The 13,359-nt window shown below is 50.1% G+C and overlaps 1 protein-coding gene across 3 annotated transcripts in view; it reads right to left on the reverse strand.

Annotated features, from left to right (window-relative positions):
* Positions 1 to 8,119, reverse strand: part of CHRDL2 (chordin like 2) — a 29,771-nt gene extending 21,652 nt beyond the window's left edge. For all 3 annotated transcript variants that reach the window (XM_046685560.1, XM_046685558.1, XM_046685557.1), the window contains exon 1: positions 7,496 to 8,119. In XM_046685560.1, coding sequence (XP_046541516.1) covers positions 7,496 to 7,577 — 82 coding nt within the window. In that variant the 5' untranslated portion in view covers positions 7,578 to 8,119. The remainder of the gene's footprint in view (positions 1 to 7,495) is intronic.
* Positions 8,120 to 13,359: the final 5,240 nt, after the last annotated feature.

The following is a 13,359-nucleotide window of genomic DNA, read 5'->3' on the forward strand; positions in this document are numbered from 1 at the left end:
AGGACTCCAGGCTCCCAAGCAGAGCTCCCTTCAGTTCACCTCACCTGCTATGGCTTTCTGCCCAATCCCAGGGCGTCGAGTAGAGGTTCCTCCTCTCTCTGCCCCACCGGCCACCAGCCCCCACTCCCTCTTTTTCTTTCCTGGTCCCCTATTGGTCTGGAATCTAGAGGTTGCCTTTCATGCCTCCTGTGGCCCACTTTCTAGAATCTCATACTTTCTGAATCATTCTCTTAGACATTTAAATTCACAGAATCGTGGAGCGTTGAAAGCAGTACACTAGCAGGGGCAACTCATGCACAATGCAGGAGTTCCCTCAGTGTCAGGGGTGGACCGGAGCACAGTCCAGGCACACACCTCCAGAGCAGAGAGGCCCCGGGGCTCCTCCTAACCTTCAGTAAGCTTCCTCTGTAAGAAACTGAATTGGGCCCCCCTCCGGCTCCTCACACTCATGCTCTGCCTCCTGCGCCTCCCAGAGCAAGGATTTGAGGCCATGGTCATGATGCCCTCAGAGTCTGTGCTTTGATGGCCCCTGGGGACTGTAGGAACACACGGCTTAGTTCCCTTCTTACCCCCTCCTCAGCTCCCCAAAATAGAGGGGGGATCAGGCAGCAGATCCCGTTCCCAGCAAGGCCCGGCTGGCCCGTATCAAATGAGCTGTGTTTATCTCTCAGCCTCTGCTGGCCGAGAGGGCGGGACACAGGCCCAGCTGGGGTGCTTGTCAGAGCCAGCCCAACTCTCCAAGGATTGAATAACGTCTTTCTTCCTCAGGCCCCTCCCCCTACCAAGGAGGGGGTGATTGCAACACCACCGCGGCCTTAGATCTCGGCCTTGTTGCTGAAGAAAGCCTGTCCCCCCTTCCTCGGGGCGGCCCTGTAGCCTGGCCCCTGTGCCAACTGGCACCTTCTCCCCGTCACCGCCTGCTCAGAGCATGAAGACAGAGAGAACGTCTCAGCCCATGCCCAGGCCAGGAGGCCCCTCCTCCACCAACAGACCTGGCAGTGGCTGAGAATGTGGGGGGCCTGGCAGGCCATTCCTCAACCCCAGGAGGCCTCCTGTGGCCACCATCTCCACCCTACCATGCCCTCCAAGATGAGAGACACAAGGAAGGGCGGCATGGCTGGAGCTCCCTCTTCTTCTAGGGAAATGAGTGCCCAAGGCCATGCCAAGACCAGGCGGGAGAAGGAACTGCCAGGCCGCAGGCTGCCTCCCTCCCTGCAGTCCTGGCAGGAACCCCAATCCTTGCACGTGGCTGGTGGAAGGAGCTCTAGGTCCTTATGCCACAAATTCACTGTGTGACATTGAGGGAGAATTTCTTCCCTTTTCTGAGCCTCAGTTTCCCATCTGCAAAAGAAGAGGAGGTGAACTTTGATCTTCAGAGGTTTTCTGCACAGATAGTTTATGAATCCATGATTTCAAAATTCTAAGACTCCAAGATTCTAGGTTTCTAAGATTCTAGAATTCCATGTTTCTAAGAGCCTACATTTCATTCAAACATGAAGCTTCTAGCATTGTACAATTTTTTGGTTCTAAGATTTGACCATTTCAAGCTTCCATGATTTAGGATGTGTTGATGGTCCCATATACCCAGGATCTCAGGGGCTCCAGGTGGGCCAGGATTAGGTTCATGGAGCCAATGGGGCCAATCCTGAGTGACATGGAGAAGGAGGCAAAGTTTGTCTCTCATATCCCCTCCCTTCCCATCTGCTCCCTTTGGTCCTCAGTTGCCTTCCCACTTCTGCCCTGGCCTTTGGCCTGCCTTGCTTCCTCTCCCCATCCACCACCATATCACATCCCACCCACCTGTGCCCATGTCTCTTTCCCCAACTCGGGAGGGCCAAGTGGGCCTTTTCTCAGGGATCTTTAGGAGTGAATGGCCCCTGGCAGTGATGTCTAACCCAGGAAGAAGACGTTAGTGGAGGGGGTTTTTGTCTGAGGAGTTCAATAGGAGGGTAGGGGTGAGAGGTCAGCGATTAAGCTGGAGAGAGAGCCTCACCAAGGGCCTCAGAGCCCCGAGGGCAGAGGAAAGCCATGGAAAGTCTTTAAACTGGAGCATGCCTGTGATGGGGTTTTGCATTTTAGAATCACCACTGTGGCCACAGGAATGGAGAATCGATTGGAGGGCAAGACTGGAGGTAGAGAGACCAGGAAGAGGCTGTTACTGTCATCTGTTTTGAGATAATGCTGCCCTGGACCAAGAGAGAAGCAGTGCTGATGGGCGAAAGTACAGGTTTGAGAAAGTGGGCAGTGGGCAGGCTTTGGGACAGGCTAGATATGGGAGGAGAGACCTGACCTGAACAAATAGGTGGACATGGGAGACTTGGCACAATAAGCAGTAATTGTTTTCATTAATTATGATATGTGATCATCATTAGGAATAGTAACATTATGTCCGCTATTCATTCATTTATTGAGCTTGTTGTACATCAAGTCTTATCCACGTCCGTGGGACTGGTACATGACTTAATAAGACACAGCCTCCACCCTCAAGGAGCTCACAGCCTAATGAAGATGGATAGATAGAATGCATAGAGTTTGGCAAGTGCTATGATATGGAAGCATAGGCTCTTCAGGGAAGGCTTCCCTGAGAAGATGCCTGAGCTGGGTGTTGGAGGAGTTAACAAGGTGCAGGCGCGCAGCAGGAGCTCCATGCAAAGGCACAGAGGTGGGGTCTGCCTTGAAAGTCCCACAGTCTGCCTTGAAACTCTCCTGTTCTGAGAAAGGTCTCATAGCGGGTCAGTTAGGAGTGGATAGTGTGGTTGGGAATTTTTCCAACAGGAGGCAGAAAAGACAACCAGAAAGAAGCTTCTGGGCTGCGGGGGAGGCTGGATAAGGCCATGAAAATGGCATCAGGCAGGGCTGCGGTGAGAGGAGAGAGGGCTGGAACTGTGGCTGGCCTGTCCCCAGCCTGCAAGAACTCAGGAAACCTGAGTGAGCCAGGCTGCACAGGAATGTGAGACCGTTTACATCTTTCCCCTCACGCCCACACAGCCATACTTTCTCTATTTATTTATAGTCCCCTTTTCACACAAACAAACTTGCTCCCCTCGGAGACATAAGCTCTGCTCTGGGCGCCAGCACCCGATGGGGGAGGCCTCTTCAGGGAATCAAAAGTGAAAACCTCAGCTCTTCAGTGGCTGAGCTGTGCACCCTGGGGACAGGGCCCTCACTTCTCTGAACCTGACTCCTCTTCACTGGCACATTACAGATGCTTGGGAGTATAGAAGGACCTCAAAGGAGAGTCTCGTCAAACCAGGAAAGGCAGGTCTGTTACCTGGCAAAGGCAGAGATGAGACCATGTCCATTCTATTCTGCCTTGGACATACACACTTAGATCCACAGAATCCTAGAAAGTTAGGGACTGAGAGATGATGTGCAATCCCTATTTTACAGATGTAGAAACTGAGTCCCAGAGAGGGACCAGGACTTGACTAAGATCACTGATTGATTCCAGCACAAACTCCACTGCCAGTCTTCAGATCTGAGGTGGGGGGTCTTATAGGGACACTCGTCCCCTAAGGGACAGGACCAGACAAAATGGCTTTAAACTGCAAGCAAATGGATTCAGGTGAGATATAAGGAAGCATCCTGACTACAAGAATGGCTAACAGAAGAAGACTGCGGAATGGCCGTCTCTGGGATGGGACCCCGCCCAGAGGCAGGGGAATGCCAGAAACAATCTCGACACTGCACCTCCCAGGGGCACGGCTCTCACGCCAGTCCTTTTCTTTGGGAGTCCAAGGGATTCAGGGTCCCTCTCTCAGAGCCCGGCGCCGTGGCTGGCGGCTAGGGGAACTTGAGAGGCCAGTCCCGGAACAGGTGCAACAGCTGGAGCAACTGCGCAGCTGTTGCCCTGCCCTGGCTCAGCAGCCTGCAGGCGAGTGAGTGAGACAGAGACCTCTACTGGTGGGAGAGAGGAAGTGCAGAGCCTCCTAGACAGACCCAGAGAGGTGCGTGACCGGAGCCAGATGTCACTCAGGTGCCCCCCACCTCCTCACGTACATCTGGTCTGGTGGATGCGGATGCAACTCAGCTGAACAGCAGGACAGGGTCCCCACTGGCCAGTCTCCCAGGGCCTCCAGGTACTTTCTCCTGGTGTCTGAGGGTCTGTCTATCCACTCCTCCCTGGCAGGCAGGAGTACCAAGCAGCAGACCCACACTCCCCCAACTCCCATTCCAAAGGTCAGAGTGGGCTCAGAATAAAGGCAACAGCATCTTTGGATCTTAGAGTCTTAGAATCACTGGATGTTAAAGCTGGAATGGTCCTCAATGATTATCTATTTGTGTCCAACCATCTTGCTTTACAGCTGGGAAAGCTGATGGGCAGAGAAAGGTGACTTGCCCTGGGTCACAGTTGCAATTGGTGGCAGGGCCAGGGCTGGAGCCCTGACTTCCTGATTCCAAGATTTCCCTCTGCACCACATCGTACCAGGGGAAATCCCTTCCCACCCTGTCTCTGATTCTGGGGTTTGGGATTCTGTTACCTGGAAACAAACACTTTGAGTCCCACAGTACACATAACACTTGGAGAAAGAATAGAGGAGTCGATGTTTTTACCTGTAACTGACTCTGCTGAAAGCAGGATTGGCTGGAGGGAGAGAAGAGAAAGCAGAAGCATGCTGGACACCTCAAGTGGGGAAGGGACAATTAGTAAGGGAAGAGCAAAAAGGAGAGGAGCTGACATAGGGGAAAGAGCACTGGAGAGGGAGTCAAGACACTGAGCAGGTTGTTGCTCCATAGAGTGGTGGGGGTGCCCAAAGTGACCAGCATCACACATGTATGCGGCTCAGCCTGGGGCTGTGATCAGTCCTGGTCAGTGAGCAGGTCAAGGATCTGGCCTGGCTAAAGGTTCTAGCCCTGGGGTAGAGTTGGGGTTCAATATACAGTCAGGGTTTGAGGATCAGAGCTCAATCTGTGGCTGGAGTTGAGACTCAGTCTGGGCTGGGATCAGGGCTCAGTCTGTGGCTGGAAATACAGCTGAGGATAGAATCACCTTTGTTTGAACAGCCTTGCGCTTTAACCGAGGAGCAGGCTGCCACACGTGCTCACAGCCCCTTGGCATTGGGCAGGACTGGGCCACCTCAGGAGCCTGATGCCATGCAGACTTGAGAATTTCCATCTGTTGGCACCACTTCTAAAAGCACCTAAGCTGTCACCAGGAGATGTCTCACCCACAAGAGGCCTGAGATCTTACTTAAACTAAGACAAGGACCTTCGTAAGAAATCTTCAAATAGGACCCTGGCAAATCCAGATCTACAAATCTAGACTTATAGATTATTAGCACTAGACAAAATGAGGCTCAGAGAAAGGAAGTGATTTGTCCCAGTTCTCACAACCAATAAGTGACAAATCAAGGACTAGGATCCAAGTCTCTGTTCTTTAATAAATTCGCAGTGTGACCTTGGGCAAGTCACTCCCCCTTTCTGGACTTCAGGTTAATTATAAGAATTGGTAAATTGAGGGGCAGAAGCAGATGATTATCAAAGGTTCTCCCAGCTCTGACAACCCCTCTGCCTACCAGGCCACTTCGCCTTAATGCAACAAGTCTGCTCCAAGTTTTTTTCTTGCGTGTCTGGAGCTAGGCTCCAGGTTGTAGGGGAGACGGAACACTGGCAGCACCCAGGGAGAGGTACGGGCCCGAAGGCCAGTGGAGGCACAGAAGGGGGGAGATCAGAGTGGATCAGGCGGCCAGGGAGAGTTTACTGGAAGCGATGTGACCTCAGCAAGGCTGTACAGAGGAGGGGTGGGTAGGACATGAGCAATCCTGCATAAAGATCTGAGATTCTAGAACGTCTTTCTAAGACGCATCAAGGGCAACACATCTGGAGAAAACCCCTGGAGGCTAAGAATGATCTGCCAAGTGGAAAGGAGGCAGGCATGGAGGGCATCCTGCACTAACTCTCTTTTAAGAAACGGCAGGTAGGTGTTAGGAGGAAACCTCCAGGGCTCAAGGAGGGGGAGGAGCATTCACTGAGTAGTAGGCATTGTGCTGGGCACTTGAACAGTCACCTCCTTTCATCCTTCCAAGAACCCTTTGAGTTCCAGGTGATTATGTGTCTTGGACACATGAAGAAACTTTCAGAGAAGTTGTGATTTATGAAAAGTTGCACAGCTACTAAGGGGCAGAGTCAGGACTTGAACCCAACACTGAGTTCTTTCTATTACTTGCTGCTAAGGACTTCTATGAGTCTCATGCTGCTGGCAGCCCAAGACAACCAGACACGCAGCCTGTCCGGAGGAGCAGAGACAAGAATGAAACAAAATCCAGCACTGCCGGCTCCAGACAGTCACATGCAAAATAAAGGCAGAGATGGAGTAGCTGAGCTGTGGAAGGTAAGAGCACGAGGCTGACAGCTGGGAAACTGGGGTCTTCATCCCAGACTCTGCCCTGTGAAACCGGGAGCAAATCACTGCCCCTCATCAGCCTCAATTTCTTTATCAGGTATTTTGGGGTTTGAACTAAGCTCCTTCCTCCTCATTATGAGAATCTTTGGTTTTGTTCTCCAAACTCATAGCATTCTAAGAGACTGGCAGGGGACGGGAGGTGGTCCACCAGCCTATTGTGGGGCAGTGAGGAAACGGAGGTTCAGAGAGATTGTATAAACTGTTTGGGGTCACACTGTGTCTAAGTGGAAAAGCATGAATTAGGGAACTGATTTTTTTTTTTTAACCACCCTACCATGTACCAGCTAGTTGCTTTACATATTTTCTCTAATTTAATCCTCACAACAGTCCAGGGATTTTTACTCCCATTTTATAGATCAAGAAACTGAGGCTCAGAAAGATGTCCTCCATGCCTGCCTCCCACTGGTTGGTATTCAACAGATCTGGGATGGTGAAGACCCTGGTCTCTCTCACTGTGCCCCGCTGCCTCCCAGAGTCTCACAGCTCCAAATCAGGGTTCCTTCCAGATGCCGTGGGGCAGGGAAAAAAGCATGGGCTTTGGAATTGGAGAGTTCTGGCTCTGGATGGCTTACAACCTCTGTAAATTCGAGCAAGTTTCTTCTCTCGGCTTAAGTTTTCTCATCTGTAAAATGCAAATGATAACACCCATCTCATGGGAGTGTCCTGAGGATCAAGAGATCAAGGAATGGGAAGGTTGTTCTAGTCAGATCTTCTTTCTTTCCAGGCTCTGTTTAAATGCAATAGACTTTTTGTCTCCTTCACACCGTTGCAGCCACACATACCGGACTCTCTACTAGGAAAAAGCACCCCCCTCCCCGGAAAAGCACAGTGCCCTGCCCTCTCCCACTGCCCTCAGTCCCCCATCCTCAGGTCCACGCAGCAGCCCCTTGGCTCTGAGTCTTGCCAAGTTCCCCATCTCCCAGACTTATCAGCCCAAACTGGTCCGCAGGGGAGTCTCCACGTTCCTGGCGCAGGTGCTGCCTGGATGGCTGTCCGAACAATTTGGGGTCCCAAGTCCTGACACTTTCCCACACATCCTGGGGACTCGCATCCCTCTTCTGCCCACCCAGCGCCTCCCACCCCTCTACTTACGGGCTCGAGCGTGGGAGTCCAAGGGGAACCAGAGCAGCGCGAGTCCCAGCAAGGAGGAGAGGACCCTTACCTCGGGAACCATCCTTCTTTCCCCCAGGGCCAGGCCGCCAGGCGCTGAGCCGGGAGGGGAGTGGGGAGAAAGTGAGATGAGGGGGACACTGAGGCACAGGGGCCACAAAGCAATCCACACACCCAGGGAGGGCTGCCGCTACAGTGGAGAGTCAGAGAGGGGTCGAGAAGAAGGTGGTGAGGACAGAAAGGGATGTCCAAGGTGGGAATAAGAGGAAGGTGGAAAGAGAAAAAGGAGAAAGGAAGGAGAGGGAGAGATGGAGGAAGGTACAGCAAGAGGGAAAAGCAATAAAAGCAAAGGAGAAAGTGAGAGAGGGGAGGAGAAGAAAGACGGGAGAGGACAGGGGTCTGCAGAGCGCGCAGCGCCGGGCGAGGCGCGCAGAACCAGCCGCCTGTTCCGGGCGCGCGGGCTAGGAGCGGCCGGCGCCCCCTGCTCACTGGGCTCGGGGTCGGGCCGCGGGGTCCTGGGGCCCGGCTGGGCGGCGGGACCGGCGGCGGCGACTGCGCGGCGGCCGCGGGGGCTGGCTGCGCGCGGGCCGGCTGTGCACGCCAAGGGCGCCAGGCGCCGCGCTCGGGCGCATTTGTACTTTGCCGCGGGAAGCAGGCAGCCCCGGCCTGACGCTGGCCTCGCGCTGGCGCCTCCTCTGTGGCACCACCGGCTTGGTGGATTGGCCACCCGAGAACCAGGCCCACTTTTCCCCCTCCTCTCTCGTGTCGGCTCTGGGACGGACGCTCCAGGCGCGGCGCCGAGAGGAGACGAGGGGGCTGGGGAGGGGGAGGGGGAAGGGCCCCCCCCCCCCCCCCCGGGCCACGGTCTTTAACCCCTGACTCCCCGCGACGCCCAGACTGCAGGAGGATGGAACCCAGTTAGGCTTCAGGTGGAACTTTCGGGTGAGGAAGGATGAGATATCGGGGTCGGAGAGGGGCAGCCGGCTTCGGAACCGAGAGGTGCTCAGGCTTAGGAGCTCGGCGGCGCGCGCGCAGATCTTGGCCTCGGGATGGAATCAGGACACGTGCCGTTCTTAATTCTGTTGGTGGTCTTGGCCGCTCCACCTCAGAGTGTTTCCCCATCTCCAGGACGGGCATCTTAATATCTTTAGTGTCTTTTAATATGTTTCATATCTTCCCACAATTGTTGCGAACGTGAAATGAGATAATGAACGTCAAAACATGCAAATCTCAGAAAGACGGTCGTAATTCCAGGCGCCGAGAATGCCCTTACCAGTTCTCCGGACCTATGTGCCATGGCCAGGTTGAAATCCAGACCAGCTGGGTCCTTGGTCCTTCCTTCCCTCCTCCCCCTCCCCAAGCAGGACACAGTCTCTCCTTTGCCTCTGCAGGTAAGGCCTGCACCTCTCTGAGAGTGTTGGCCATGTTCAGTTCTCTTCAGTCACAGCTGCTTGTCTTCCACCAGACAAAAAGAAAGTGTTTTCTTTCCCACCAGAAGGCGAGCTACCTGAGTGCAGGGCCCTGCAGCTCCCCACCCTCGGTGCACGGTTGGTGCACTGTACCTTTTGTTGAAGGAGCACATGAGTTAACAGGACCTAAAGAGAGAACAACCAGCTCTGTTCAGACAAACATCCAGACTCTGAAATCACAGAGCAGGATCTTTGTCCTGACTCTGTACCTAGCTTGCTGGGACATTTTGGGTAAGAACATCCACGTCTGCTTTGGAACTCAACTTCCTGCCCAGCTTCTCTTGCAGAGCTGCTGGAAACTCTGGTGAGTATTGGAGGGAAGAACACTGGGAGGAGTGAGAGATGAGATGGCATGCTGAGCCACATCCCACTCCGGTAGGGAATCACATTTCCAGGTTGAAACACTTCTGACTGGCTGTCTGTAAAGACACTTTCCTGGGCTAAGGCTGGGCTCCCCATTCTGCTGTGCTGCCAGTCCACCCTCTCCAGAACAGAGAGCACCAGGAGGAACCCATGATCCCAGAAACAGTGCTTCCCTAGGGCTCTCAGAATCAGGGACAAATGTGATCTGTTTCAGGTGCCCTTCGTGCTTAACTTCTCCCACTCTGATCTGGCCAGTTTCTTCCTCTCCCCTGAGCATACTTTAACAGATAATGAGAGCCACGTAAATCATCATGCTTCCCTTTTTGCCTTGGCTTTTAGAGAGCTCAGAATTAAATTTAGTGCTTAACTGCAGAAATAATCTCATCCCAAGGATCTGGGAGAGATCTTTTCCCTTCTCCATTTTTGTTGAAAGTCTGCTATACACATAAATTCATGTTTCAGGTGTAAGAGGTAGATTAAGATTGGCGTTCCCTAGTTAATTTCCCAAATATATACAGAACTCATACAATTCAACAATAAAAAAGTGAATAACCTGATCAAAAAATGGGCAGAGGATCTGAACAGCCATTTTTCCAAAGAAGAAATACAGATGGCCCACAGGCACATGAAAAGATGCGCAGCATCACTAATTATTAGGGAAACCAAAATCAAAACTACAAGGAGATATCACCTCACACTCGTCAGAATGGCTATAATTAACAAGACAAGAAATAACAAGCATTGGAGAGGATGCAGAGCAAAGGGAACCCTCATACACTGCTGGTGGGAATGCAAACTGGTGCAGCCACTATGGAAAGCAGTATGGAGATTTCTCAAAAGATTAAAAATAAAAATGCCATATGATCCAGTGATACCAGCACTGAGTATTTATCCAAAGAACATGAAATCAATAATTCAAAACAATATATGCACCACTATGTTCATCACAGCATTATTCACGATAGCTAAGACATGGAAGCAACCCAAGTGCCCATCAACAGATGAATGAATAAAGAAAATGTGAGATATATATATATATATATATATACACAATGGAATATGACTCAGCCATAAAAAGGACAAAGTCGTGCCATTTTCAACAACATGGATGGACCCTGAGGGTGTTATGCTAAGTGAATTAAGTCAGATAGAGAAAGACAAATACTGTAAGATTTCACTCACATGTGGAAGATAAACAAACAAACAAACACATAGATAAAGAGAACAGATTGGTGGTTACCAGGGGGAAAAGGGGTCGGGGGAAGTTGAAAGGGGTAAAGAGGCACATATCTATGCTGATGGATAAAAAAGAGACTATTGGTAGTAAACAAGATGCAGTCTATACAGAAACTGAAATATAGTAATGTACACCTGAAATTTACACAGTGTTACAAGTCCATATGATCTCAATAAAATAATTTTTTTAAAAGATTTTATTTGTTTCCTTCTTTTCCCCAAAGCCCCCCGGTACATAGTTGTATATTCTTAGTTGTGGGTCCTTCTAGTTGTGGCATGTGGGACGCTGCCTCAGCATGGCCTGATGAGCGGTGCCATGTCCGCGCCCAAGATTCGAACCGGTGAAACCCTGGGCTGCCACAGGGAAGCACGTGAACTTAACCAGTCGGCCCCGGGGCTGGCCCCTAAAATAATTTTTTTTTAAAGAGATTGGCTTCCCCTGCATCCTGTCCATTCTATTTCAGGAAAGGTCTCTACCATGAGACCAGTAAAGGTCTCAACCCTCTTCTCTATTCTTGTTGTCCTCAGAGTTCAGGCCATCATCAGCCCTTACCGGACTTTCCCAACAGCCTCTTAATGAGTCTCCCATCCCTGGTCTGGGCCCCTCCAATCTATTTTCCTCACATTTGCCGTAAGAATTATATTGATCATTTCTACTGACAAATCAGATCATATCACTATCCTACTTAAAACCCACTAATGGAAGTAAAAAAATAAATAACATTAAATGCAATGTGGTATCCTGGATTGGATTCTTGGGCAGTAAAAGGACATTAGTGGAAAAATTGGTGAATAAAGTCTACACTTTAGTTAACAGTAAGGTAACAATATTGGTTTTTCAGTCTTGACAAACGTGCCATGGCTCTGTAAGATGTTAACATTGGGGGAAACAGGGTGAAAGACATATCGTTCTTAGATAAGAATTCTGTACTATCTTTGCAACTTTTCTGTCAATCTAAAATCCTTCCCAAATAAGAAGTTTATTAAATAAGTAAATAACAGGAAAAAACCCTCATTATTAGCTTCCTATCACTTACAGATTAAAATCCAAACTTGTTGGCATTGGGTTCAAGACGATGCACATTTCGCCTCCTCCTTACCATTGCATCTACCCTGATTTTCACCAACCACTCGCCTCCCCAAACTGACCGTGCATTTTCACACCTCCTTATCTTTGTATATATTTTCCTTCTGCCGGACTATCTTTCTCCTCCTTCATCTAGTGAATTCCTTTTTACTTTTTAAAAGTCAGCTCTGGGTCACTTCCCTTCTGAGGTCTTTCCTGAGTTGCCCAAGCAAAGCGAAGTTTTGGTAGCACTTTGTATTGTAGCTGTTGGCGTGTAAATATTTATTTGCATTTTGGAGGGTAAATATTTATTTGCATTTCTACCCTGCACTGTGAGGGCAGGGGTCTTTTTTCATTTATATCTACATTTCCAGCACTTAGCAAAGTTCCTGTCACAGAAAGATACCGAATAAATAATTGCTTCATGACTGAGTGGAGACCTCAGTGATTTGAAAAGATTGTTCCTTCATGGGAGAGCCTTCAGCAGCCTATGGCCTTCATCTTTAATGAATAAGAAACAAGCACTTGAGGACAGTTTCTGTGTCTTCTCTAGAATTGCTGTTGCAGATGCTTGTCCATATATTATCTATTATCCTTTCAGAAAGGAGAGCTGATAAATTCTTCCAAAATCTAGACAGGAAAAAAAAAGGTATCTACCCATAACAATTTATTGCACCAAGTTTGTCTGGCACCTGCTGTTTTCCCTCTTAGGGAACTTGCTCACTGCCTTCCATGGCAGCCCATTGCACAGCTGGACAGCTCTGTTAGAAAGTTCTCTAACTGAAATCTGATTCTCTGTGACTCCCCGCATTGCTCCTAGCTCTGCCCACAGGGCTAGACAGAATAAGCCAACTCCTTTTGTCTTTTGAGAGCTCCACAGAGGTTCGAGGCAGACAGCCCCTCTTCCCTACTCCCATCCTTGCCAGTTCTGGCCCCTGGACCCCTCATGCCACATTAAACTTTCCCTTTCCTCAAATGTGCTGAGCTCTTTCGCCCCCCATGCCCCTCACAGATGGTTTCTTCTAATGTCCTCCCTCTTCTCACTCTAATCTGTCTGACAAGCTTATTTTTCCAGGGTCAAGGTAATTGCTACCTCCTTCATTCATCCAATAGTTACTGACAACCCTGTGTCAGGCACTGCACTAGGTGCCAGGGATGCAGTGGAGAACAAGACAGACATTGATGCTTCTAGTTCAGGTCCTAGCTGAAGTCTCTTTCACGGCCTCTGAGTTAGCTTTTCTCTCCTCCATGCTTCTGTATCTCCATTATAGCACTTACCACATGGTATTAGCAAAGGTTTTGTGTCACCTCCCTTAAAGTGAGTGCCTTGAGAACATGGACTACTGTCTATCGAATATCTTCCCTAGCCTTCAGCACACAGTTCTGTACACAGTAACTGCTAAATAAAAGTTTGTTGAATAATATCCTTGTTCCTTCAAATAATCCTCTTGTGACATGTTGTTTTGGCTAAAAGGCCTCCTCCTGGGCTGCAGGCTGCTTGATGATGTAAAATTAGCATAAGGATGAGGATCATAGAGATCAGTGTCAAGGAAAGACTTCTTAATCCAGTCTGGTTAATTCTGTAAGTAAGAGTCTAAAAGCAGATTCACCGTAAGCGAGTTAATATAAGAGGACTACATGATAGAAACTCTACACCAGTGCTGTGCTGGTAAATGTTTAACTATCAGCTCGCCAGGGAAAAAAAGCCCTGG

This window comes from Equus quagga, chromosome 14, assembly GCF_021613505.1.
Source record: "Equus quagga isolate Etosha38 chromosome 14, UCLA_HA_Equagga_1.0, whole genome shotgun sequence".
NCBI lineage: Eukaryota > Metazoa > Chordata > Mammalia > Perissodactyla > Equidae > Equus > Equus quagga.